The sequence below is a fragment of the Peromyscus eremicus genome, chromosome 17, assembly GCF_949786415.1.
Source record: "Peromyscus eremicus chromosome 17, PerEre_H2_v1, whole genome shotgun sequence".
Lineage (NCBI taxonomy): Eukaryota > Metazoa > Chordata > Mammalia > Rodentia > Cricetidae > Peromyscus > Peromyscus eremicus.
The window spans coordinates 55261989-55287864 of NC_081433.1; the positions used below are offsets into that span (position 1 = coordinate 55261989).

General features: G+C 41.6%; 1 protein-coding gene across 8 annotated transcripts in view; it reads right to left on the reverse strand.

The window, feature by feature from the left end:
* Positions 1–25876, reverse strand: part of Psd3 (pleckstrin and Sec7 domain containing 3) — a 383054-nt gene that overhangs the window by 17059 nt on the left and 340119 nt on the right. For all 8 annotated transcript variants that reach the window (XM_059244224.1, XM_059244226.1, XM_059244225.1 and 5 more), the window contains 3 exons: positions 14320–14477; positions 13385–13529; positions 6555–6698 (listed from right to left, as the gene is read on the reverse strand). In XM_059244224.1, coding sequence (XP_059100207.1) covers positions 6555–6698; positions 13385–13529; positions 14320–14477 — 447 coding nt within the window. The remainder of the gene's footprint in view (positions 1–6554; positions 6699–13384; positions 13530–14319; positions 14478–25876) is intronic.

Here is a 25876-nt window from a genome sequence, read left to right on the forward strand (position 1 = left end):
TGCCTGGTTTTAGTCATGAGGGAATCTGACAATCTTTTCTGATAAATAAGAATGTGAGGACTCATACACCTGCAAGTATTCTACTTCGAAGTATAGAGGAACATGTTTTAATCACTTTTGTGTCACTATAATACAATGTCTAAGAGTGAGTAACTTCTAATAGACAGAATTATTTGACTCATTGTTCTGGAGGTTGAGAAGTCTAAGAGCATTTGCCTTAGCACTTGGCAAGGGCCTCTGGCTGCTGCTATCTGACGGCAGAATGAGGAAGAACAAGAGAGAGCAAAATAGAACAAGTGAGGACAGGCTTAGTTTTCTGACAAAGCCCTCCCATGGAACTATCCTAGCCAGGGACAGTGAGAGCAATCTACCTGTAAAGGGGGAGCTCTCATGATCCAATGAGTTCTTCTTACTTGTAACACATGGATTAAAGGACTTTCAAATGTCAGCATTCCATTTCTGGCCTCCAAAACTCAAGTTCCCCTCACAATGCAAAATACAGTCTCTCTATCCCACTTTGTAGGCTCCTTACATGGGTTATGTTCTGACAAGCCCACCATAAATGTAAAGTAAATCAAATACATAGTCAGTACATCTAACCTACCAAATGCCACAGATTATCAACACATGTCTCATCTAAATTAGATATGGGTGGAATTGAGCCATAATTTACCTTAATGAAGATGTGTCTCCCTGAGCGAATTTGTGATCATCACTAGGCCTCAATCAAAATAAAACAACGATCAGATATTCTCTTTTCAAGATATAGAAATGCATTAAAAAGGGTGTGTTGTGCTCCCCCAATTCAACATAGAAAAAAAAAAGCAACATTAAATCCTAAAGCTGGAGAATTCTTTTTTTCAACTTCAAGTCCTGTCTCCTGGCCTAGGAATGAAGCCACCTGGCTGGTAGGATTTGTCCTCAAAGCTTTGCTGAACTTGTCTAGGCATCAAACCCACCTGGAGGTTAGTGTCTAATGCCTGCAGTCTTCCTAAGCTGGTACTGGCACACCAGTAGCTTTCTAGTTCTGGGGTCTTGAGCGCTTCCCTCTGAAGCATCAATAGGCACTCCTCCAATGGGGACTATGTAGAGGTCTTGCTCTCACACCTCCACTAGGAAGTCATTACCTTTGTTGGGACTCTATGACAAATCTGTCTGAGTCTCCTCTAGACTCCTTTGAAATGGCAGTGCAGGAAACAACGGAAGCTCTTGTATTCGGCATACCTGCAGAGTCAGCACCATATGGATCCTGCCAAAACTTAAGGCTCATACTCTCCCAGTAGAGGATTAAGCTGTATCTGGGGCTGCTGACACCATGATTGGGGTGGCTGAGGGAGGCTGCATAGGAATTTTGGAATGGGAGTCCTTACATGGTGTGAGGGGACATATGCTAATATCCTGTGATCGATTATCTGGACACTTAGTATTCAAGGCTTCTCCAGGAGCTGGGATCTTCAGACATTTGAAGAGGCCTTGGGAGCTCTTCCCCATCATTCTAATGATCTCTTCTATCCCTAGCCTCTCCAGCAAATCGCTGCTTGGCTATACCTGTGGTTTGTGTTCCTAAGGAAGCCTTCTCACACTTTATAGTCCCTAGCCTCTCCAGCAAATCGCTGCTTGGCTATACCTGTGGTTTGTCCTCCTAAGGAGATCTCACACTTTACAGGATCATGCTGTACATTTTCCTAATCTTTATGTCTGCTTTCATTCAATGATAAATTCTGTCTCAATTTCTGTCCTCCTTCACTTTACTGTATGCGATTAAAGGTAGCCAAGCTACTTCTTTGATATTTTGTTTACAAATTTCTTCTATCATCTGAATTCATCAATTTAAAACTAGCCGTCCCCAATGGCCTAGATTACAGCCAATTCTGCTGAGTTCTTTGTAACTCTTTACCAGGCATGGCATGGACCCTAGGTTAGAGCACACTATTTCTCATTTCTGAGACTTCATGCTCCTAGAGTCTGTCTACATTATGCCAAACACTGCTGAAGCACTCTCTAGGAAACATGGGCCTTACCTTAGTCAGCTGTCTCCTTTCACTGAACCCTTGACAGACTCATCTTTATGCTTCATCTGTGACAATACAGGCTTTTCCAGCATTCATCCCAAAACAGTGCCAGCCCCTCCCCAATGCCCAATTCCAAAGTCACTCCCACACTTCCAGCCATTTGTTACAGAAAAAAGTTTCACTTCTTTGTACTTACTATCAATCTATGTGATTATAGAAAATGCCTGAGGTGGGGCAGTTTATAAGGAACAAAGAATTATGAGTCTTCATGCAGCATCATTTTACAGTGCAAGGCAGAAGGCAAGAGGGGACATGAGGGAGTGAGCAACAGAGGATTGCATTCACTTATTAGGATCCACCATTCAATACTATTATATTGAAGGTTAAATTTCTGACACAATAATTTCATGTGGTAATCAAACTATATCAAGATGAATTCTGAAGTCAACATTCAATGATCCAACTAACACTCCAATCATAAACAACTGGCTGCAGTCTCAGTAACAGGATTTGAAGATTCAGACACCTTCAGGGATCAACCAAGATGTAGAGCTATTGGATGTGATATGATGGAGCCAGCGGGAAGGAAACAGCTTCTTTAGCTTAAATGAATTCACACTGCAAGCAAAGCAAATAAACCAATATGCTGCCATATACAATCTATGTACATTGTGTTAGCTCAGTTTTGCAGGTGGCTCTACAATTACATTTGTGAACCTGTGATCAATCCCACCTTCTCTAATCCCTCTTGAGTAAATGTCTCCCAGTCCAGCAATAATTTAGAGGTTTATACTGACACACCTTCTCCCTCCTCGGGTCTAGCAACTATCTTAAGTGTTGCATGAAACACATCTCGAAATAAACAGTGTCTTCATTTTCTAGGAGCTGTTGTTTTTAAAGAAGGAGTAAAGTCAAATACAAGGGCTGAGGACAAGGCCATCAAGGGAATTTGATGAGGCTACTTCTTCAAGAACACAAATGCTTCCCAGCATAGCTCAGCCCATTGAGCCTTGACTGACTGGACCTTTATGAGTATTTATGTTATCTACAAACCACCTGTCTGCCCTCTAAATCTTTATATATTTTCTAATGTTCCCAGAGCTTAGGAATCAATGAAAACACTTTATAATAAAATGGGAATTAAATAAAGTAGAAATAAGCTATTGTGTAAGCATGTGTGGCTATTGCAGATACTTACTCCCAGAACGGGGAAACAATTTCATTTCCTTATTGTGGTCTTGTGATGTTTAATAATCTTGTTTCAGGGCCTACTCTTTCCAAAAGCAAGCTTCCCATGGAAATTCTTTCAAGAAAAGGCCATTGAGTCAAGAACAAAACTGTCCATTCTCCACCCAATATTAGTCAGAGCAGAAAGTACTTAGTTAATTACAGCCCATTCTCAGTGAAATTTGCTGCTGTAGGTAAAAATGAACCTTTTCCTACAAGGCTAACATGAAAATCTTTTTGCTTCCTGTAGATGTCTTTGTTTAAGTCCCAAACCTACACATTAGCTGGAATTTCTAATTATTTACTGTGAGTGAAGGCTTTCAGGAATTCTTAGCCATACAGAGAGCTATGAATTGGGCTTGCCATGAAGAATTATGTGTCCTCAAAGCAACCCGGGACACAACTGCAATGCATAAACATAGGGACACTCCTGGTGGTGTCACCAGCAGTTTAATACCCTGCCAGAATGAAAGTGCTTTTCTTTCTGAGGCTGCAGAAAATGACAAGCACAGCTCTGAAACCCAAGGAAGCTTCGAGATAATGACCTGCCCCTGAGTAGGTGAGACTCAATCCTCAAGAGCTAAGAGAGCTGATCCTGTGATTCACCCTGAGTGCGAACGAACGCAGGCTGGATTAGCACCCTCCTCCTGTCACTGGCCACCCAAGGGCTCTGCAGCCCTTCTCTTCTCACCTGCTAATGGGATTTGCTGTCACATGTGCATCTGTCCCTCCGTAAAGGACTAACACAAAGCTTTCTGAATGCACTCATTTCTCTGATGTTCCCTCTATACACTATGACAGAGTTTCACTGAGTCACTCAGCTGGTAAATATTCTAGGAGCTGGGGTAGAGCTGTAAGCAGAATACACAAACTGGCCTACACTCTATTCAGGAAAGTTCCCTACATTCTACTGAGGAAAGAAGGGAGTGATTCAAAGAACGTTGCTCATAAAGCAAAAGATGCTGTGCAAGGGCCTCCACAAGCACCCACAGGAGATCAATTCTGTGGCTGAAATCACAGCACAGTAGACTCGACATGATCCATTACTTCAATTTTCATCTGAGTTAGTGAAAAACAACGAATCACTTTTTCAAGAGTATTTATTCATCTCATAGAAAGCCGTTCTGACGACATTCACACAGTAAGGGCCCCTTGGACCGTCCTCATTGACACAGGCTAATGCAGCTTGACAGACAATTCAACACACTTGAAACCTTATCCTGAGTCTGACTTTAATGAGTGAAGTCCTGGAACACAACTCCTTGAGGAGGCAATGATGACCAGACCCAGCTTCCCTAAAGCTAGTCTGATTTCAACGTTCAGGAAATGAAATTGCTGTTTCGTGATGGGCTCCGTTTTCAGGAAAAGGGCCCCACAGAAGACCCACACATTGGTCTCTGTGTCAGCAGTGGTTATCTTCCGGTGGCCTTGCAAGGGCCCCACCTCTTGGGGAAAGGCTCTCCTCCAAGAGTCAAGGGCTCAAAGCAAGGTGCTGAGTGCTGGAAGCAGGGGAGTGAGGTGTTGGGAAATTTAATTAGAAAGTGTGAAACAAAAAAGAGTCCATAGTTTCAAGTTACTCCAGATGTGTGAAGAATAATGATTGCTTTTTGAGAACTCACATTTCTCAAGAATGAACAAGCCTGGCCAAAGATGAGCTACCTACCGGCTTTTTCTTTTCATTGATTTTTCAAGTCTTTCGCTGATCAGGATTCAGTAGTTTTTGTTAATAAACTTTCAATCTTTCCTAGAAGATTTTTCTGACTGGAGCAAGGACTCCTTTACAATGGAGAAGAGTGGCGTATGGTTCTGCCATCTAAGTCTATCTTAAATATAATGCCACAACTCGGGTCGCAGCTCCAACAAGCAAGTACAGGGCCCTGGCCATGTTGCACTGGAGCATGTGGAATCTACTTCAGACACAAGGACAGACTAATGTAAGTCAACACAGAGCCAGCTTAGGGTGAGTTCTAGAGCAGACTGACTTCTTATGGTGCGTCTAGAGCAGGATTGTTACAGGAGAAATTTGTCTCTTACCTTGGAAGATGGTAAGTAGGAAAACTAAAAACTGTAGGAAGGACAGTGGAGGTAGAAGTGGCTGAACGAAGGAATGTGTATGTAGTGGGGGAAAGAAGGGAAAGAAATCTGACCACTGCTTGTAGACAGAGTCATGGTGTAGATAGGAGAAAAAGGCAAATCCTGTCAGATTCATGTGGGGGGCTTTATTTGGAAGGTCAATGGGGTCTGGGTATAAGAGCTGGGACAGCTGCTGAACAGGTGACACTATCAATGAGGTTGACACTCGGTACCAAAAAGAAAAGGACTTGGGTGAATTAAAGGCAAGAAAGACAGCAGGAGCCAACTGCTAGTTCACATGAGAGATAAGGAAGCCAGGACTGGCACAGAGGAGGCACCCAGGTGGTGGCTGTGGCAGAGAGGGTCCAGGGTGGAATTCTGCAAAGACAGGACCAGAATTTGAGTGCTCAGAAGCCCCCACTTTCAATCCTGAGGAGGACACGGCATGTAACACAGGAACGAGGAAGAATGAGGACATGAAAGGGACCAGAGGTGCGATGTGTACCATCACACCTGAGAGAAGAGTGTGTGAAGAAGAAAAAACCCACGGCATATACATTCTTCCTTTTTCTTTCTTTTCTGATTTTCAGAACAAGATCCTTTAAGGATCTGAAGGTGGTGGTCAAGAGGGAGAGCTGGAGGATGCCAACTTTGATTAGTGAGAAACCACAGACAAAGGGCACACTTGGGAAGACATGTTCAGCTTGGTTTGGAATCAGCTACCTTTCTCATGATCACACTGGCAACGCCAGATGAAAGTGAATGAGCCAAGACTTAATTCATCAATCCCCTTCTGGAAGGCAGGGCGTGAGTGGTGGAGAAAAGTGGACTGATGTCACCTAGCAGCAAGGGTGTGCAGGGAAGAGCAGATGCTTCCTATCACCCGCAGCTCATTTCCTCCACTGTACTTTATTCTGACCTAAACGCTGCTGGAAGAAACACAGGGTCACAGAAAGCAGCTGTCCTCCTGGCATGTTTCCCCTACTGGTGTTCTTTTTTTTACCCTTATCACAGGTGCACACTATTCCTACTAGGAGGCTATTTGTTTGAAGTGCACTTTGATATGTGTTTGGTGCTTAAATAAAATCCCAAGCATGAGGAGCTACAAGGACTCCTGTCATATTAGGACATCCTACATTGGAGCCAGGACAAGGCAAACTCACTACCATGACTGCTATGAGGTTTTTGCTTTACATATGGATCATAAAAACAAGCACTCGGTAACATCTAGGCTCACCGTACCTCAAACTCCAGATAGTGGTCTTTGAGCTTGTATTCATCCACATCCTTGGCTTTGACCTTCTTGTCTGGGGGATATGAGCGATGCTCAGCCAGCTCAGTGGTGATCTGCTTCAGCTTGCTTTCATGGGATTTCAGCTGTTCCTCCTGCAGGAAATTATGAAGTCATTCAGTGTGCAGAGAATAATCAAAGAGAAGCACAAGACGCCTGTAAAATCCTTTCTGTTTAATGACTCAAATTTATCAAAATAGTCCAGTGAGCCTTTAATCCTAAGTCCTTCCCACTGTTTTAGGCCAGTCTTGGTATATTCCTTTTTAGGATGGAACAGAGACTAACATTACTGGCCAGTCTCTCATCACAAAGCCATACCATTTCTGAGCCCTTCACCAGCTGTATTTGCCACCAAGTGGGGACCAGGCCTCTTAAAAGAAACCCTGACAAGTGAGTTACAAGCTGAACAATTAAATTTCTTTCCTGAGAGTCACGTGACTTGGCTTCTCATTTCATGCCCACTCAGCAATGCTATTAGCTTCTCCCTGTTTATCATAATGAACATTTATTTGCATAACACTTTCCTTCTGGGGAGAAACTGTGCTACACAAAAATGCTTCTATGAAACGTATCTGCAAATGAAATTCTTCCCTGGAGTGGCAGGGGTTCTCACTTGCCTCAGCTTCACTGACCCAAAGTTAAACACCGAGCGATTACTGTATGCACAGCATTAGTCCACACACTAGGTACTAGGATAATACAATCAATCCTATGTATAAGGATCTCCATTCCTGGACACCATTTACGTCGCCTTACTAATACACTACTGAAGAAGATATGCTGCTCAGCTATCTCATAACACATTGAAAATATTCACTCTTTACTTCTCTCTTTCTGTTTTGTTTTTTTGAGATTCACTGAATAGAACAGGCTGGCCTTGAAACTTATTCATTATACTCCTTCCTCCACCTCCTGAGTGCTGGGATTATAGGCCCATAATATGCATCCAGCGGCTCTAAACCTGCTTGAAGCAAAGATAATGTAATTCCCTGGCATCCCTACAATTGTGTAACTGCTTGGCATTCCACTTTCCCATAAAAATTGTTCAAAATGTTGAATAATTTTACATGTGCAGTATAAAATAAATGGATGGCGGATGAAAAGGAATTAAAATAATCAATAAATATATTTTACATAACAGAAGCATAATTCTATATTATAAAATTTGTACAGCAAAATAGAGAAGGATTTTAAAGCTATCAGAAAATTAATAATTTCAAATACTAAAGACTATGTAATATTTTAAGAAAAAAGTTACCCAGAAAGCATGAGTCAAATACAGTATCTTAGAGTCCTCTAAAATAGTGAGATTCTTAGAGCCAAAAGAAAAATAACCTGAACATTTAAGATCACCAAATAGAAGATAAATGATGAAAAGTAAACTCAATGAGTGCAGAAAAGGAGCATGGACAGAAGGGTGAAAAGAGGACCAGATTCATTTGAAGTACCAGGTATAACAAAATACCTAAAGTAGTCCTAGCAAAAACTGGAGAGAGATACACTTAAGATTCTGGAAAATCCATCAGCTGTACACTGGTAATGACAAAAGCCAATAAAAACTCTAGGGAGATTAGGATATAATGTTTCATTTACATATTACGTTCTGCCAAGGCATATATAGACCATGTTACAGATGGATGCCTTTCTAAAAAGGATATGCTGAAACCCTAACCCCCAAGCACCTATACTAGAAGATGGACGCTCATCAAGGCCAGTAAGAATATAAGGCCTAGTGTCCTCAGGAGACACTAGAAAGCTCTCTGCATGCATGCTACACACCAATGAAAAGCTAGAAGGACAGTCATCATCTGCAGCCCAAAGGGAAAGAGTTTAGACTCTGACCTCACTGGCACCCTGTCCTTGTGTCTTCAGGGCTTCAGAACTGTGAGGATATGTATCAGCACAGCAGTTATGGAAAACTGAATGGAAGGCCTTTGGAAAACTAAAACCAGAAATACTAGATGATCTAGCTATCCCAATTCTGGGTAAATACTTAAAGGAATGAAGTAAGGAAAAAAGATGCATGCACTCTCATGGTCACAGTAGCATTACTCACAATGTCTAAAATACAAACATAAACTACGTGTCCAACAACTGAGACCATGACTAATGAAAATGCGACATATTATATTCAGTCTTAAAAAAAACATTCTGGTCACATACTACAATGTGGATACATGGAAAACACTGTATGAGAGTTCCTAACTGTCTTCCTAACTGTCTGTTAGGAAGAATAAATTCAAGAGTTCTATAGTATATCAAGACAACTATAATTAATAGTAGTGTGACATATATTTCAAAATTGCTAAAAGTGATGTCAAATGTTCTGACCACAAAAGTGGCACATATATCAATTAGCTGGATTAATCACTGCACAATGTATGCATACTATAAAACACACTGTACCTATAAATATAGACAATTCATATTTGTCAACTAAAATTTAAAATACGATTTCACTTTCTCTTATATAATAGTATTTTTAGTTTGAAGGGCATTTCATATTTTGTCTTTTCAATTTAATTAACTGACTTACTGCCTAGGCTGGCCTTGAAGCAGTTCTCCTAACTCAGTCTCCCAAGTAGCTGAATTACAGATGTGTTCACTGCACCTGGCTTTATTTAACTTTTGCTAGTTGTATTAACAATATTCACTAATGAGGTTCAGTGTGATATTTTAATACATACATACATACAGTAGGCCATGACACGACAGTCTGAGTGGAGTGAGGTGTATAGTTCTGACCAGTGAGGAAGGCAACCACAAGAATTCCTCTTCTGCCACAGCACACACATTCCCACTGTCTTCCCAGTGGGCCCTTAGTGTTCCCACCCTTGGTCAAACCACAGGATAAAAGCAGGAATGAGTTGGGTTGTATCACAGTAGTAGAGTGATTTCCTAGCACACAAGAAGCTTTGGGTTCAATACCTATCACCTAGTAAGAGGTAGATACTTCAATGAAAAAGTGAGCACAGGACTCTTGTTTCTTACCAGTGTTCATCCTGTGACTTGCCCTCAGTTAACGTATAGTGTTTAGGATCTAATGATTATCCATTTCAAACTTTTATAAGACAATGTTTGGAATTCAAAGACAATAGAACTAGATACAAGAAATAGTAACTTTATGAGATATGAGCATCCAGAAGTGGTGAAAGACCCAAGGAAGGCAGAGAATGCCAGTCATGAGTCTACATGCCACCTACCTTTCTTCCTAGCCAGCTCCCTGCATATCTGAGAAACATGCACACTTCCTAGTTCAGCTTGGATCTTATTCATCACATAGGGCGGCAAACTGGGCCTGTGTACAAGTTTCAGAGCATTCTGTGCCCATCAAGCTTGAAAATGACTGCTTTGATGGTAAAGGGAGGTCCTCAATCGACTGGAAGGTGTATGTAGTGGGGCATGATATTCTGTTTGGACAGCTGCACCAGAAGGAGGGGGAAAACTTTACATCTTTGAAGTAGTCCCTCCACCCCCAGCAGAAGGAAGATGTACTCTGGCAGCACCATGAGGAAAACAACAGAGAAGGTGCCGCCTACACAGCAGAGCTGTTCAGGAAGAGCTACGCCACACTGGCAGCAATCAGTCTTAATAATTCAGGCTAATATGTTTGGAGGCAGGACAAGAACAAATTAAAGAAAAGCTCACAAGGGACAGGCTAATGAACAAATGCGTTTTAAAGCACCAAACACTCTTAACTGAACCTCTAATTTTTCCCAATGCTGTTTATTTTTCCAGGAAAAAGCTTATCTTGTTGCTATATACTTTGAAAATCCAAATTATGAAAGAGCCTCAGATATTCAGGGAGGCCCTGGCTAGACTATGGGTCTGTAGATCTGTAGCATGAATCTTAAAAGGTCTTATTAATAAAATCAAACCTGATGCCAGTTATTGGGGTGAATGCTGGAAGATCAGAGAAGAAGAACAAGAAGCCACAGCCACCTCATCTTGCCAATTCCTCAGCTGATTCTGCTTCCTCAGACTGGAAACCTCTGTATCCTCATCTGAATGGGTCTCAGCTGAACTGTGCTGCTCAAAAGCCTAAAAGTTTAACCAGCTCTAGTTCCTCGTCCTCATGCCTCATATACCTTTCTGCTTTCTGCCATTATTTCCTGGGATTAAAGGCATGAGTCACCATGCCTGGCTATTTCCAGTGTGGCTTTGAACTCACAGAGATCCATGCCTCCAGAAGGCTAGTATTAAGGGTGTGAGTGCCACCATTTTCTAGCCTCTGTATCTAGCGGCTGTTCTGTTCTCTGACCCCAGATAAGCTTATTAGGGTGCACAATATTTTGGGGAACACAATATCACCACATGGATCTGATTTACAATCTCAGATTTACAATCACTAGGAAAAGCACTGGTTCTCAACAGGAGAGGATGAACTTTGACCCCAGAGAAGATTGGGCAAGGTTTCACTAAACATACTCACTACATATGAAAATTAAATGCCACTCTTCCCTGATGCTTGGTCCTTTCTATCCCTAATACTTTTTAAGATGAATTACACAGCAAAAGTCACGCATATCCACTTGTACAGTAAATATCTAACACAAGTTTTAAAAAACACAACGTAAAATCTCTCCTGAGCCAGTCACTTTTCTTACCACTGGTTTTCCTTTTTACACCTATGAGAATATCTGTCCATTCCCTTCCTCTCCATCTTCATCATCTCGAATTCTCTCATCAAAGAAGACCAGCATGGATGCTCCTCCCATCACTCAGGCCAAAATGTTCTCACCAAGTTTACCAAAGACTTCTCTGCTGCCTAGTAGACGTTATCTCTTGCCTTTACTTCATCTGACTTCCCTTCTGCTTTTCTTAATGCAGACACTCCGTAGTTGGTTATTCCCATCCAAGGAACTACAGAAACTGTTTCTTAAGTGCCTTAGTCTGTTTCCAAGCCCTGTACTAGAACACTTAGGGTCAAAAGGAAGACAAGGATCTAGAAAAGGACTTTGTGGAGAGAAGCAGAGTAGGGAAATCAGGACACAGTGAGACAAGGTTCCACAGGTAGGTTAGGAACCAGTCATTCCTCAGCTGCTCAAGCCTAGGTGGCAGCCTTTCTTCTTATATTTCCCAGCCATGAGAACTGCCCAGTCACGTCCTCAAATGTTTCCACTTCCATCCACATCTAGCTTAGATATTCTCTTCAGGATTACTAAAGCTCCTTCAAGGGCCTTTGTGCTTCTATCTTCTTTAAACTCTTCTATCATATAGTAACAATAACTTTTTGTGTGTGTATGTGAGTGTACATTTGTGTGTATGTATTATATCCACTTGTGTAATACGTATGCTTTGGTGTGTATGCATTATATACATGCACGTGCTATATTTACTTTTGTTGTATATATTAATTTACACCCGTGTGAGATCTGCGTATGATAATAACTTCTAAATTACAGATTAGATCACATTCTTATCCTGCTTGAAGGTCTTGTCTTGAGGATACAGGGGAGCTCCCAAAGCATTCAAAATCCCACACATGACAAACATGCCATGGTGTAGTGTCCCCTCCAAAATACACATGGGAGTTTAATTTCCATTGTGATGATATAAAGTTGTGAAAAGGTGACTAGGTTGCGTGAGTTTCACACTCATGGGTGACTGGGAATATTGTTTTGAGTAGAGGTGTGAACTGTTAAGAAGCAGTTTGACACCCTCAACTTTCTCCTGCTAGCTCCTTCCTCTCCTCTCCAGATGATGCTCTCCAAGATTACCATAAAGCAGGAGGACCCTGACCTCACAGGAAAGGAAGTGAATTTTGTTTTTAAGTCAGTTACTGACTCTGTGGTGTTCTGTAATAGCAGAACAGATTAGGAAAAAGTTATTTCATGACATAGCCCTGGCTCACCTCCTCAGAGGTCTATTCCTGCTTGTCTCCTGGCTTCTCGGGCCATAGTAACATGGACAAAGCCCTTGTACCCCAGGCTTCTCCTCTGATCATCCTGCCCCTTAGGTCACACCTCCTATAATAGCTTGTCTTCCTTTAAGATTCTCATGAGATTCACCTAGCTATCCTGCCCTTTGTACCATCCAGCATTCTGGACTTAGGATTCTCTATGTCCAACAAACGGAACTACAAGTACTTGCTTCTCAATGCCAGTGTCTGGCCCACCAGTTAGATGCCATGACTTCTGTAGTAAGAAACAAGAATTCTGTAAAGATGTCAAAGTAACTTCCCAAATCCTTTACTGGTCAGTGGCAGTGGGGTTGTTTCAGACATGGCTAATGTTGGCAGTGCCTCGGGAGACAGCTCTGGGGGGAGGAGTATGATGATGACCTTGAGATTAATCTGACAACAGCAGAGACATTTATGTAAATGAACCCAGAAAAGAACTCTTTACTTTGAGTTTAGGGGAACCAAATGTTATTGCCTCTTCCCTGAGGGCAAGGAATTCAATTGGATTCCCCCAGACTCACTCTACAGTGAGAAGGGATTCATGGAAATACGTTTATACTCCTCCCTCCATAAAACAGTGAAAGGAAAGTAATGGATGACGGGTGAAAAGCTCATTACCAAGCCAGGATGTTGCCCCCATCCTAGGTATGTAACAGAAAATTAAGATTAAAAAAAAACAAAAGCATGCACAGGTGTTTGAAGTGTAAATCAGATCACACTGCATTCATTCATAATAAGCAAGTGACATAAGCCTCTTACAAGGCCTACCTTACAAGACAGACCAAAATATGCAGAACCTTCCAATATTAAAAATTAGCAAACATTGTATCCTTACAAGGCACGTTTTTCTAAGTGCAGAGCATGGTCACACAGGCTTACCTGGGATAACTTGGTGGTGGTGGCTGGCAGAAGGGGGCGGCTAAACTTCTTCTGAGAGCCAATGGCTGCTGGGAATGGCGGTGCAGAAAATACAGCAGCCACACAATTAACTTTGCTTATCCACCCCTGCATTTCCTCTGGACTCCTGAAGGAGGAGGAAGACAGGGATGTTAGGGCAGTGCTGCATCTAGGAGACTAGGAGATACTTTGTCTCTTTCTTATCATTGATCTAAAATGGCCCCTTAGTGTACAAGTTCACTGGTGGTTAACACTCTCAACAGGGCTCACTAAGGGAATGAAAGGCTACAGGACTGATTGGCATCGCATTACAATGTTGTGACTCTCTCTGTGAGATACATAGAGAAAATGGGATATATGCTTTGTAACTCTCCTTTTTCTTGGAAGCTAGTTAGTCTGGGCCCAAATCAATATTAAAGTTAACTCATCTCTTTTAATCACACTTTTTTTTTTTAATTGAACTCAGGTATAGCAGGAGAAGGAACTATAAAAGAACATGCCTGACCACTGTGTGAAAGAACTGGATAGTTTCCTCAAATATTAACTACACATTTACAACACAACCCAGTAACTCTACTCTTAGGTAAGCGCCCAAGAGAGATGAAACACTGAAACACAAAAATGTGTAGGCCAATGTTTACGGCATCATTCTTTAAAAGATATTATTATTGTGTATGTATGATGTATGGGTGTGGGGGGGGGTGCCAAAGCACGAGTATGGGGAGTTAGAGCTGGTTATCTCCTTCCCCCTTTACATGGACAGTGGGAGGAAGAGGAGGAAGAGAAGGAGGAGGAAAAAAAGAAGAAGGAGGAGGAAAAAAAGGAGGAGGAGGAGGAAAAAAAAGGAGGAGGAGGAGGAGGAGGAGGAGGAGGAGGAGGAGATTAAGACCAAGTAAGAACAAAACCAACAAACATACTGGGTTTGGAAAAGCAAGACCCTCCAGTCAGCAGTCTTGAGTTTAAACACGTTTGGCTTCTTCTCATAGTCGGTGGCCTTGGATGCTAGGGCATGGTGCACACTCACTGCGTTTTTCAAGTCTTCTTCCGACAAAGCCTTCTCTGGTTTATATTCATCCTGCAGATAGATATGAAGAAAAGAAGCACAAGAGTATGAACCCTGCTCAAGTTTTCTGCATCTGAAATTAAAGGAAAACATTTTAGAGCATCCATGACAATCCATGGGAAAGTGAAATGTGGAGTACAAACTCCTGATAACTTTGTAAATGCAACATCACATTTTTGAACAATGTGCAATGAGACAGTGAATGCACACAAAGGCATTTTTATGAAGCCTATATTTATATATATTTGTGTGTGTCTATAAATTATGGCAGTCTGCTGAGGATGGCCAGGTAGATATGCACATTATGGAAACCTGCAGCATGGCCAGCTCCAACAGGCAGCATAAGCCGGTCCCAGAATGAAATGGACACACGCAGAAGCTCACAGTTAGCATCAAGAGAACGGCACTGGTGCTGGAAACAAAGCCTCTTAGTCCTTTATCTGAACACACTACATTTTCCTGAGGCTATTTTTTGAGACGGTTAATATTATCAATAGAAAAATGAACAATGAAATAAAGTAATTTCCCTAGCTCTTCTGATGACAAAAAAAAAAAAAAAGATCAACTTAAGATAAATCTTGGTTCTATTTTTCTAAATAGGCATAAAATACATAGGAAGATGCCATGCATATATAATTTTATTTTTTGACAACCACTACATAATTCAGTTTTCAAAGGTTCCTTTGTATGGCTACCCTCCAAACATGACAGCCAAAACAAAAACTTCACTAGTAGAATAATAATCAGAATAAAAATAGGTTTGCCAATTATTTCTAGTAGTTGCTGGGTTCACTGGAATAAATAAAGGTTAAAACCAATGTAAAAAAACTACCTATCTGCTGCATATAGTGACAGTAAGTATTTCTGGATGTTTAATAAGCCTATGCTTCTATAAAGTACACACACACACACACACACAAAAAAAAAAAATCAAAATCACTTTCTAACCCACAATGAACATATAAAGGGGAAGATGTTAGTATTCTCACTACTGGCTGGTTTTTTGTTTTTCAATTTTTTTTTTAGAAAAGCAATTAGTACTTTTTACATAATTGCCCTGTTTTTCACCAATACCATTCAAAACTCAAATAATTCAAATATATTAATGCCTGCAACTTATTCAAAATGAATAAAAAATAGACAAGCCAAATGTTGATCTTTAATCATCCCTATCAGCAGAGAGCTGAGAGGCCAAGGTTTTTCCTTTAATCAAGAAGTGAACACCAGCAGCCATCTAAAGAGTTTCCACATTCACACTCTTAAATGCTGACTTCCAGAATGGGATACAAGTCTTAGTTTATTTAAGCTCAGGGATTACACTTCGCTGCTGACAGAGCCTTGTGGCAAGGTAAAATGATCAAAAGACAATGAACAGAGAGTATTGAAAGTAAAACCAATATATTAAAGCATAAGTTTTAGTACGAGTCCATCCCAGCAGTCCACATAACTATAACCCAGCTATGCTGGGAGGTCTCTTCTGCACTTTCAAAAAGTTGTTTCTCAGTGACTCAGTATTCTAAAATCTTTGACTCTCTTCACGGAATTTTGAGTAGAAGTTTCAAGCACAGGTAACCTGAGTACAAAATCCCCTCCAGCTTCAGGATTACGCTGTAACAGAATCCTGTATGCTTTTCCCAACATAGTCTCTTTGTTTCTAGACAGGAAACTGAGGAGAGGAGAGGAGAGAAGAGAAGAGGAGAGGAGAGGAGGGGAGAGGAGGGAAGGGGAGAGGAGGGGAGGGGAGGAGAGAAGAGGGGAGGGGAGGGGAGGGGAGGGGAGGGGAGGGGAGGGGAGGGGGAGGGGAGGGGAGGGGAGGGGAGGAGAGGAGAAGAGAAGAGGAGAGAGAGAGAGAGAGAGAGAGAGAGAGAGAGAGAGAGAGAGAGAGAGAGAGGGAGAGAACAGAAGGCAGAGAAATGATCAGCACTGAAATTATCTCTGAGAATCACACATACCTCCATTCTCATGCATATCTTTCTCACACACCTGGGATTGGCCTGCTGAGACGTCAGTCCAGGATGTACATGAACATCTGGTTCTGGGCTCCATGACTCAGGCTTTACTCTCAATTCTTCTGAGTTTCTCTCTTTTTTACACGTAATTTTTATTACTACTTTTATTTTTCATCTTTTGTGGTCTTTTGAGATGAGATCTACTATGTAGCCCTGTCTAGTTTATAACTCACTGAACAGATAGTCCAGCCTCAATCTTACACTAATTCCCCTGCCTCAGCCTCCCCAGCAATGAGATTAGAGTTGTGTCCTACCACACCCAGCCACATTTTTCTTTTTTAATTAAAAAAGAATTTAAAACTATAACTTTTTTTGAATATGAGTTACACAGTATGATACAGCTTGGAAATTATGTATTTCACTGACCTCTAGATATTTTATAGTTTTACTTTTGTATATGTTCTTTGATCTTAGTAATAGAATGTGCCTAAAGCTTTAGTTACTTATTATATATATTTTTAATATTGTTGGCTTAGCTTATGATCAGAAAATATGGTCTATAAAGTCTACTTTTCATTGAATGTTATTAAGGGTATTCATGTAGCCACCTGCGTGTTGATTTTTGCTTATGCTCCTTGAAAGGCCCATTATTTATGAAACATGTAAGCTTTTAGAATCAAGCACACTGATTGGTCTCTTCCTTTCCTGGTTTCTCCACTGTCCATCCCCTTCCGAGAGCATACCGACCTTTCTCACGTACTGAGAGGCAATGCAAGTTTTCCCTCCATTTCCAATAGCCTTCGTATTTACACATTCGTCTCTCTACAGCTTAGTGCAGTTAGGGTGTAAGTATTATTCCTAAAACTATGTGCTACCTATTATTTTTTAAATATTCTATCAACTTTTGTATGTGGTCATGTAAGGTGGAAATTTCAAAAAACATCTTCTACATAAATTTTGTACTTTTTATTTTTTTGCTCCTCACCCATATCAACAAGACTTTTTAAATTTTTAATTCTTTATATACAATTACATCTCAACTGCAGTTTTCTCCCCCATTTCCCCCATAACTCCCCCTCCCTTAGATCTACTCCTCCTCCATTTTCCTGACGGAAAAAAAGAAAGAGCAGGTCTCCCAGGGACATTAACTGAACATGGCATAACAAGTTACACCAAGCCTAGGAACAAACGCTCATATCAAGCTGGATGAAGGGACCTAGGAGAAGGAAAAGGGTCCCAAGTACAGACAAAAGACTCAGAGGAGCCTCCCCCCAATCCTGCTGCTAGGGGTCCTCCAAGAACACCAAGACATGTAACAGTATCAGTGCTCATCCCAGTTGTCATCAGAGAGGCATCCTCCAGCAACCCGTAGGAGCAGATGCAGAGACCCACAGCCAAACACTAGGTGAAGCCAGAGAACCCTGAAGAAAAGGAGAAGGGAGGATTCTAGGGGCCAGAGTTGAGAACACCACAAGAACACAGCCCACAGAACCAACCATGCAAGGCTCACAGGGGTTCACAGAGACTGCAGTGACAATCACAGACCCTTTCTGAGTCTAAGCTAGGTCAACAAGACTTGGAACAACCTCATTTTATCTCACCTTTCTTGTTCTCGTTAATTCCAAATCTGGCTGGAATACTTGAGTATGCCTTTTTTAAAATCTTACTAAACTGTATTTATCATGAATTTTGTTTCAAGAAACCTTATTTGCCCTCACGTTACTGCTGTCTCTCCTGGTTTTGGATTTGATTGTGTCCATGGTTCATTTGCTTTATTTCTTTGCTCTGTCTTGATATCTCTATTCTTAGCCCTTTGCTCTTTGAAGTATTTTCTTAGTGTGGGCAATATGCTCTAATTCTTCTCAAATATCTTTCAGGGTATTTTTGACAGGTATGGAACTGGATATAAAGTTTCACAGGTGCAATTCTTCCTATTCTTTTCCTTTACAGTCTGCAGGTGCAATAGCAGTTTTCCTCCAGTTTCTAATATAATAGAGTCCAACGACATTCTGAGTCTGCACACTGTGTACAGTGTATGTGTGTGTGCGTGTGTGTGTGTGTATTAGCACACTAGGCTCAGGTGTGGAGGCCAGAGATCAAGGCTGGTGAGCTTGAAGCTCACCAATCCAGCCAGGCCCGGCCAGCAAGCCCCAGGACTCCTCCTGTCCACTACCCCCTGAGCCTCTGCACTGAGGTTACAGGCGCATGGTCCACGCCTGGCTTTGTTTGTTGTTGTTATTATTTGTCTCCTCCCCACTCCTCCGGGATCTGAACGCGGGTCTTCATGCTTGCAAACAAACACTTAGTCCACTGAGTAACCTTCCCCACTCTTCTATCCTCGTTTAAACTTTTCTTCTTAGATATTCTATTAGGAATTTCATAGATGTTTCTCTTTATTCGGGGCATTCAGTAAAATCTGCTTGGCTACACTGTAATTTTCATCTAATCAGTCTAAAAAAAAAAAAAGGAAAAATCTCACTGACTCTCCTTTACATGGTCACTGAAATGGCCAGACAACCATCACCACAGATAAACAACACAACGGGGTACAATGGTCGCACCAGGGACTTCAGGTTTCCAGATTTGGATGTACTCAGTGCTAATTGACAATTCTTGTACATCCCCATGGTAATCTCTTTATTCTGTCCTGCCAAGTGGACATAACACCCTTAACTAACTGTAGTTCAGAACATGGGTATCTGGATTTAGAGCTTGTGTGTTCAAATGCCTGGTTCTGATAGTCAATGTCTGCATGACGTTAGATGGGTTAAACTCATTAACTGTTAGTTTTTTTTCTCTTAGGAATTAGTGAAAATACTTCTGCTAATAGAGACAATACCTTTAGTTTGCTTCTTAAATGATCATCCTGCCACTAGCCCATTCCCTTTTTGATTAAGTATCTCTTGAGGTGTCACAATTAGTCTTATATCAACGCTCACCTGTATCATGGTATCTAACAAACTGCTGTGAACTAATAATAAAATAAGCTACTAATAATAAGCTGGTTGCTCACTATTAATATCAATGACTTCAGTGCTTGAAAGCTCTGTAACTGCCCCTGGTGTATATTCTCTCTGCTAATATTTCTATTAGAACTGAAGGTAATGCGTGGCATTCTCAGACTGCAGCACAACTGTAATGACTACAAAAAGGCTACGTTTATCATGGATCTTACGAGTGAGGGCTGGCAGAACTGTCATCTTTTTGTTCTCTTCCAATATATTCTGTCCCCATTCTAAGGTGGACGTTTAATGCCCAAAGTCTTATACTCACGCCATTAAAAAGCTGGAAACTTATTCCATCTACAGCATTTGGATGTTGAGCCTTTTGGAAGTGATTGGATTAGGAGGCCAGGGTGCAGTCCTATGACTTCTAAGAGGGAAAGAATCAATGAGAAACTCCTGTTTCCTACCATGGTATTGCTGGAGTTTAAGGGATCCTGGTCAGAGCATATACTGCTAGAACTATGAGCCCAAACTATCCTCTTTTCTTTGAAAATAAACTCGCCTTAAATAATTACTATAGTAGTCAAAAGCTGCCTAATCAGCTTTTAGAAAACACTGTTTTGGAAGATAATGTGTCTCAAGGCAGGCTGAGGCACTCTAAGACACATGCCAGTTCATGCTGAGAAGAAAGGTCCCCATGGGGCAGAAATGGAAGGTGGGGTCTGCTTATTAGGACTAAACTGAAATTAGGGGTTTTAAGTCTCTTGGTTTCTACTTTTCTAGTTAATAGTAAAAAAAAAAAATGTTATTGTTATCTTAAATGCAAAATATTAACAATAAGGTATGTTTGGGTAACTCAAATTACTACAAGAAAAACGAAGCACCAAGTCCCCCCACCCCAACCCCCAATGAGAGCAACTCTGGGTAGTGTGGCAATACTCAGGTTGACAATGAGAGTGAACAGAAGTGACTTTACCCCACAGAATCTACCCTGGGAGCTTTAGTGTTTGCTGCTTAAGCTGGGAGATGGTATTCAAATGATGGGGTTGGGAAGGCAGGAAGGAATAAGGCACAAATTATTGTAATCAAACCATTTCAAGCCCAAGACTGTTTGCTGTGGAAACTAAATGTAAAACAGAGAGAATGATAAATCCAATCAAGGCATTTTCTATAAGGAAGGAAAATGCTCCATGACACCCAATTATGACCCATTTTCTCCAACAAATGGAGGTGAAAATGACACCCCCAAACATGTTCCTCTCCCTGTGCTCCCAGCAATCTGCACCGCTTTGTCTGGTGTGACTCATGACGGCACTCTGCCAGTACTAAGCAGTGAGAGTATGAGTTCACAGATTCTTATCTTATATTCATTTAAGGCATGAGATAAAGAGTCTTTTCCTTACAATGTTTGTTGATTAAAGCTTTTGTGAAGCCAAATCACAAATTATTGCATCAAGTTTGAAATAATTCTCTTCTCAGGTACTATAAAGTACAATCTGGAAAGCGGCAAAACTCATCAGCATCAATGAAAAGTATGCTCAGATTCTCTGTTTATTGAAGTATTATTTACTTAATAATTTATTAAGTAGTTACAATTGATACATGCAAAAACAACTAGCAAGTGGAAACACCCTCGATGACCACTGAGAATAATGAAAGGAGAGGTGAGAACCCCGTTTGATGGTAGGAGGCTGTAAATAGAAATATGAGCAGCTAAAGCAGGTAGGATACACCATGACTGAGTGTTTACTGCTGTTCCTCCCTCAGAGCGCTTGGTACTACATTACCATCTCTGGTCAGCTCTACGCCACAGCCAGAGAGATGCTTGGTTTCAAAATTAACAAAAAATACCAGCAGCTCATGCACCCAATGGTCTTAAGTTGTCTAATAATGCTTGATTCTCACATGGTAATAGAGCAGATTCCCACAATTCTAGCATATTCAGTTATTTTTCTAAAATTATCCAGTTTCACCGTTTTTATTGTTGACACAGCACAGAGAAAGTATGACTATCTCCGAATCTGGGCAGGAGGAACAGTAGCAAGTCAACTGAAAACATGGTTTGATCTTTTACTAAACCAAGCATATGTGTGAAAGTCACTCACACAGTTAAAGCAGAGCGGAGACTTGAGTCTCACTTAACCTAGTTTTTCATACACAAACCATGTTACAGTAGAAAAATACTAAGCCAAGGAAAGCAAAAAGATGCAAGGTTCCCCTCTGTGTTTGTTTAATTGGGTACATACAGTGTCTATTTTCACATGACAATAATAGGGTGACCCTGGCCTCGGGAAGATTCCTTATTTGCTGGTACTGACACCTCCTCAGTCTACGGGCAGGGGCACTAACACACACTTTCACTCCTCAGTCTACAGGCCGGGGCACTAACACACACTTTCACTCCTCAGTCTACGGGCTGGGGCACTAACACACACTTTCACTCCTCAGTCTACGGGCAGGGGCACTAACACACTTTCACTCCTCAGTCTACGGGCAGGGGCACTAACACACACTTTCACTCCTCAGTCTACGGGCAGGGGCACTAACACACACTTTCACTCCTCAGTCTACGGGCAGGGGCACTAACACACACTTTCACTCCTCAGTCTACAGGCAGGGGCACTAACACACACTTTCACTCCTCAGTCTATGGGCAGGGGCACTAACACACACTTTCAGGAAGGCCTTGGGCTTCAGTGAGGCACAGGAAAATTGCCAGGGTAAAATTGACAAGTGAGTCAGATTTACTGAGTATGAAGGTATTTGGAAAGAGAACAACTGCCCTTGGGAAAAGATTATAGGATTCTTGGACCAATATCTGGGGGAGGGGGGGGGGGAATAAAACCCAAACACCAAGAAGTCTTAAAATTTAAGTGAAACTACAATTTCTCACTATTTACTTTTCTCATCAGTACAAGGTCAGGGTGGTGGAAGAACATTCCTGCTTTCACTCAGTATTAGACTTAACTACCAAGCTGTTAAAGGCATGCTTGGGGCAGAGAGGGGGTGGGCCAGGAGAAAGGGAAGGAGGGAGAGGGGGGAGGGGAGGGGAGGGGGAAGGAGAGGGCTGGGAGACGGGGAGAGCTCTAGAGCAACAAGCACACACTCCAGTGCTGGGAGTTGGAAAAGGCTGCTGCCCTCAAGGCTGCCAATCTGAGTCTGATCCCCTTGACTCACACACACACACAGTTGAAAAGGAGAGCAGAACCGGACTCCCCCAAGTTGTTCTCTGACCTCCAGATGTGTGCTACGGTGTGAGCATATGCACACACTGCAATATAAATAGAAGTGTGTGCGTGCGTGCGTGCGTGCGTGTGTGTGTGTGTGTGTGTGTGTGTGTGTTAAGGTACACTTGTGTTATTACTACAATGCAGTCAGGTCTGACCATCACTCACAGCACTTTGTGTTCAAATGCAGTGAGGGCGAACCAATAGGTAATTCATGAGTTCCCCTCTGTATCTTTTACACGACTGGTAAAGGTGTAGTAATATTTACTCAAAGGAAGGAAGGGATAGAGGAAATGATGTAGGGGAAGAAAGGTAAATGGAGGAAAAGGGGGAAAGGGAAAGGAAGGAGGGAGATGAAGGCATGTGTGAAGGGAAGAGAAATATGTGAAAATAGCACACATGCACAAGGAACAAGGGAGCCTGCAATGACCTGGACTTACCTTTTTCCAGGGAAAAAGAGCCCACAAGCACTGCATGAAACAAGCTAGCTTCTGCTAGCTGGGTATCAAACTGGAACTTGGTTTTCAGCAGAATCCCCTAAAGCACAGCTGAAACGCTAAAAACCTCAAAGACCAGGAGTGCTTCCAGCTGCAGTATCTTATTAAGAATGAATAGTTTTTAAAAACTGCGATTATACTCTGTATCACTCACACAGTGGACACATTTATCTACTAGACTGGGCCATTAATCTAAACTAGGATGCATGAAAACTTGGGAAGGAGTACTAGGCTTCCAAGCCCAGTTGCGTGCTTCTTTAAAAAGTGTTAACCATTGTAGAAGGAAAAGGAATGAAAGTGGGCGTATCACCTTTTCAAAGCATGAAAGGTTACAAAGTCAGCGCCTTCACAAAAGGAAATAAAATGCCCTGAGTGCACAGGATTAGTGAGGAGCCATAGGAGGCCTGACTGGGATCAGCCTGTCCTGGCTCTGTGGAGTTTAGCACATGAGCTCTTGGCATCTTCTGGGAGATCGGGACTCCTCCCTCAGTGTCTTCTTCCTGCCTGGCCAGGATTACTCCTGATTGTAACTAGACTTTAAACAGAAAAACAAACAACCCTTTCCAAATGGACTTTTATAAAACCTAGACATAGCTGCAACACAGTTCTCTTCCAGTAACACAAAGAATGAAGAAAGATTTGGCATGAAGCAGAGAGAGCTCCCAGTGTGACAATATTGCCAGACTATGGTTGGTTCCCAGACTTCAGAATGGTTTTAAGTGTGCAGGTATTTGTATGAGGCCCAATTCTGGTGTTGTATCTCACAGGTTGTACCCTGGGGGCTTCCGGAAATTACAATCTGTTATCCACCCAAATGCATTCCATGTAGCTGGACCACTGAGCGATGAGCACAGTCCTTATCTTATTTGTGCATCTTGTTACCTCGTGTTTTTCATAAGATGTTTTTAGAGTTCACTAGCAACTCCCAGCCTAAGATTGTCCTTTTCCTCTCTGCCATCAGTTCAAGCTCTGGGAGGAGGAGACAGCATGTTCATTTCCTGCCTAATCTGCAGCAGGACATTTTGTTAATGATTCTGATTCATCACTATGCGGGTGAAAGTCAGAGGCCATTGGGAGGGGACCAGAGAGAAGAAAAGCTAATGGTGGGGAGAAAACTGAGTATAGGGTGGAAATATTCAACAAGGCCACTGTCAAAGGAAAATGATAGATCAGGCCTTATTTCACTCGAGAGAGAAAGCAATGACACGAGAGATTCAGAGATCCAGGAGACATGAGACAGACACTGGGATCTGCCCTTTGCAAAAACCACAGGGAGGGACACGAGAAGAGGCTATATGAAGTTGTCAATATACTCCCTTCCTGTGTCCTCAACTTTTCTCTAATCTGGCATCTACTGCCCATCACTCTACCAATTTTTTTTTTTTTAAATCACTAATCTTTGGTTGCTGAATTCATGTGACACAGTCTAATTCCGGTCTCTGATGTCTCTTGATGTCCATGACACCACTTTCTCTTAGCTTTCTCAGTTCTCAGCCACTTCCTTCAGGTTCCTTTACAACAACTTTTCCTCCAGTACATATGGTGTGTCTATACTCCCAGTTCTGATATTCTAAATCTATAAAACTGCAGTGACAGCATCTATTCCTATGCTTTGGATTGTCAATAATTTGTTGGTGACTCTGTAGACTATATTTCTAGGCATCCCCCTCAGTTCCAGAGTTGAATATGCATAATTCCCATTGGACACAGCCACTTACTATTCCATAGAATTTTTAATTCAATACCTTAGTTCAAACTCACCCACTGGACCCTTTCCTGTTAACATAACCTAGTTTAAACTAGTCTGCATATATGGATGGATCTGCTTCTAAGTCAGTTTTCATACTGCGAGCAGGCTGATCTTTCTAAACTCTCAGAATTCTGTCATTGTCCATTTCAAACAGTCTGCATTAGCTCCACACTGCACTCAGACAGTCTCAATTCTTTAATTTGGCTTTGTAGGCCTTTTAAATCTACTCTGAACACTTTTTATATTCAACTGATCTTGAAGCTCCCCAAATATGCTATGGTTTCACGTCTCAGCATTACATAAGCTTGCCCTTGTCAGAATCCCTACGTGAGTTTTATTTTTTCATTTGTCATTTGAATCTAGGCTTAGATATCGCTCTTCCATGATCTTCCCTTCTCTTCTTAGTTATGTGCCTTCTTAGTTATACGTGTTAGTAGCCCATTCCTTTCCTTGGTGCCTTTATAGAGTTAAATTATGCTTCTTGTTCTTGATCTTTTCAGACAGAACACTGAAGGCTCCTTTAGGGCTACACTGTGTTACAGTCATATCTGTTGTTTATAATATTCTAGAAACCAAGCAGGGTCTTAAAGATGAGAAATCGTTATGATCTCGTCCTAACTAATATTATTGTGGTTTGTTGGCTAAAGTTCAATTTAATGAATACTTCAGTTATATTGAAGTGTCAATCTGGGAATAAGAAAGGTTAGGGTTCAATCTGTAGAAAGTTATCATTGGTGTGTTGGGGCATGCGTGTCATGGTGCATTCGTGTCATGGTGCATGTGCATCGTCAGGGGACAAGTTTTCTAAGTAGATTTTTCTCCTTCCACCTTGATGTAAGTTCCATGGATCAAACTCAGGTTGCTCTTCTAAGAGTTATTTTCTAACAAATTCTCCCCAAGTGCCTGTCTGAGAATTCTACCAGGTGTAGAACAGATGCTACAAGCGGCTAAGGATACTCATCTGAGGGATGTCAAATGAATCTAAGCACACGGAGTTCTTTAGTCCATTCACTGCATTCTTCTCAGTCAATTCTATCTACAGT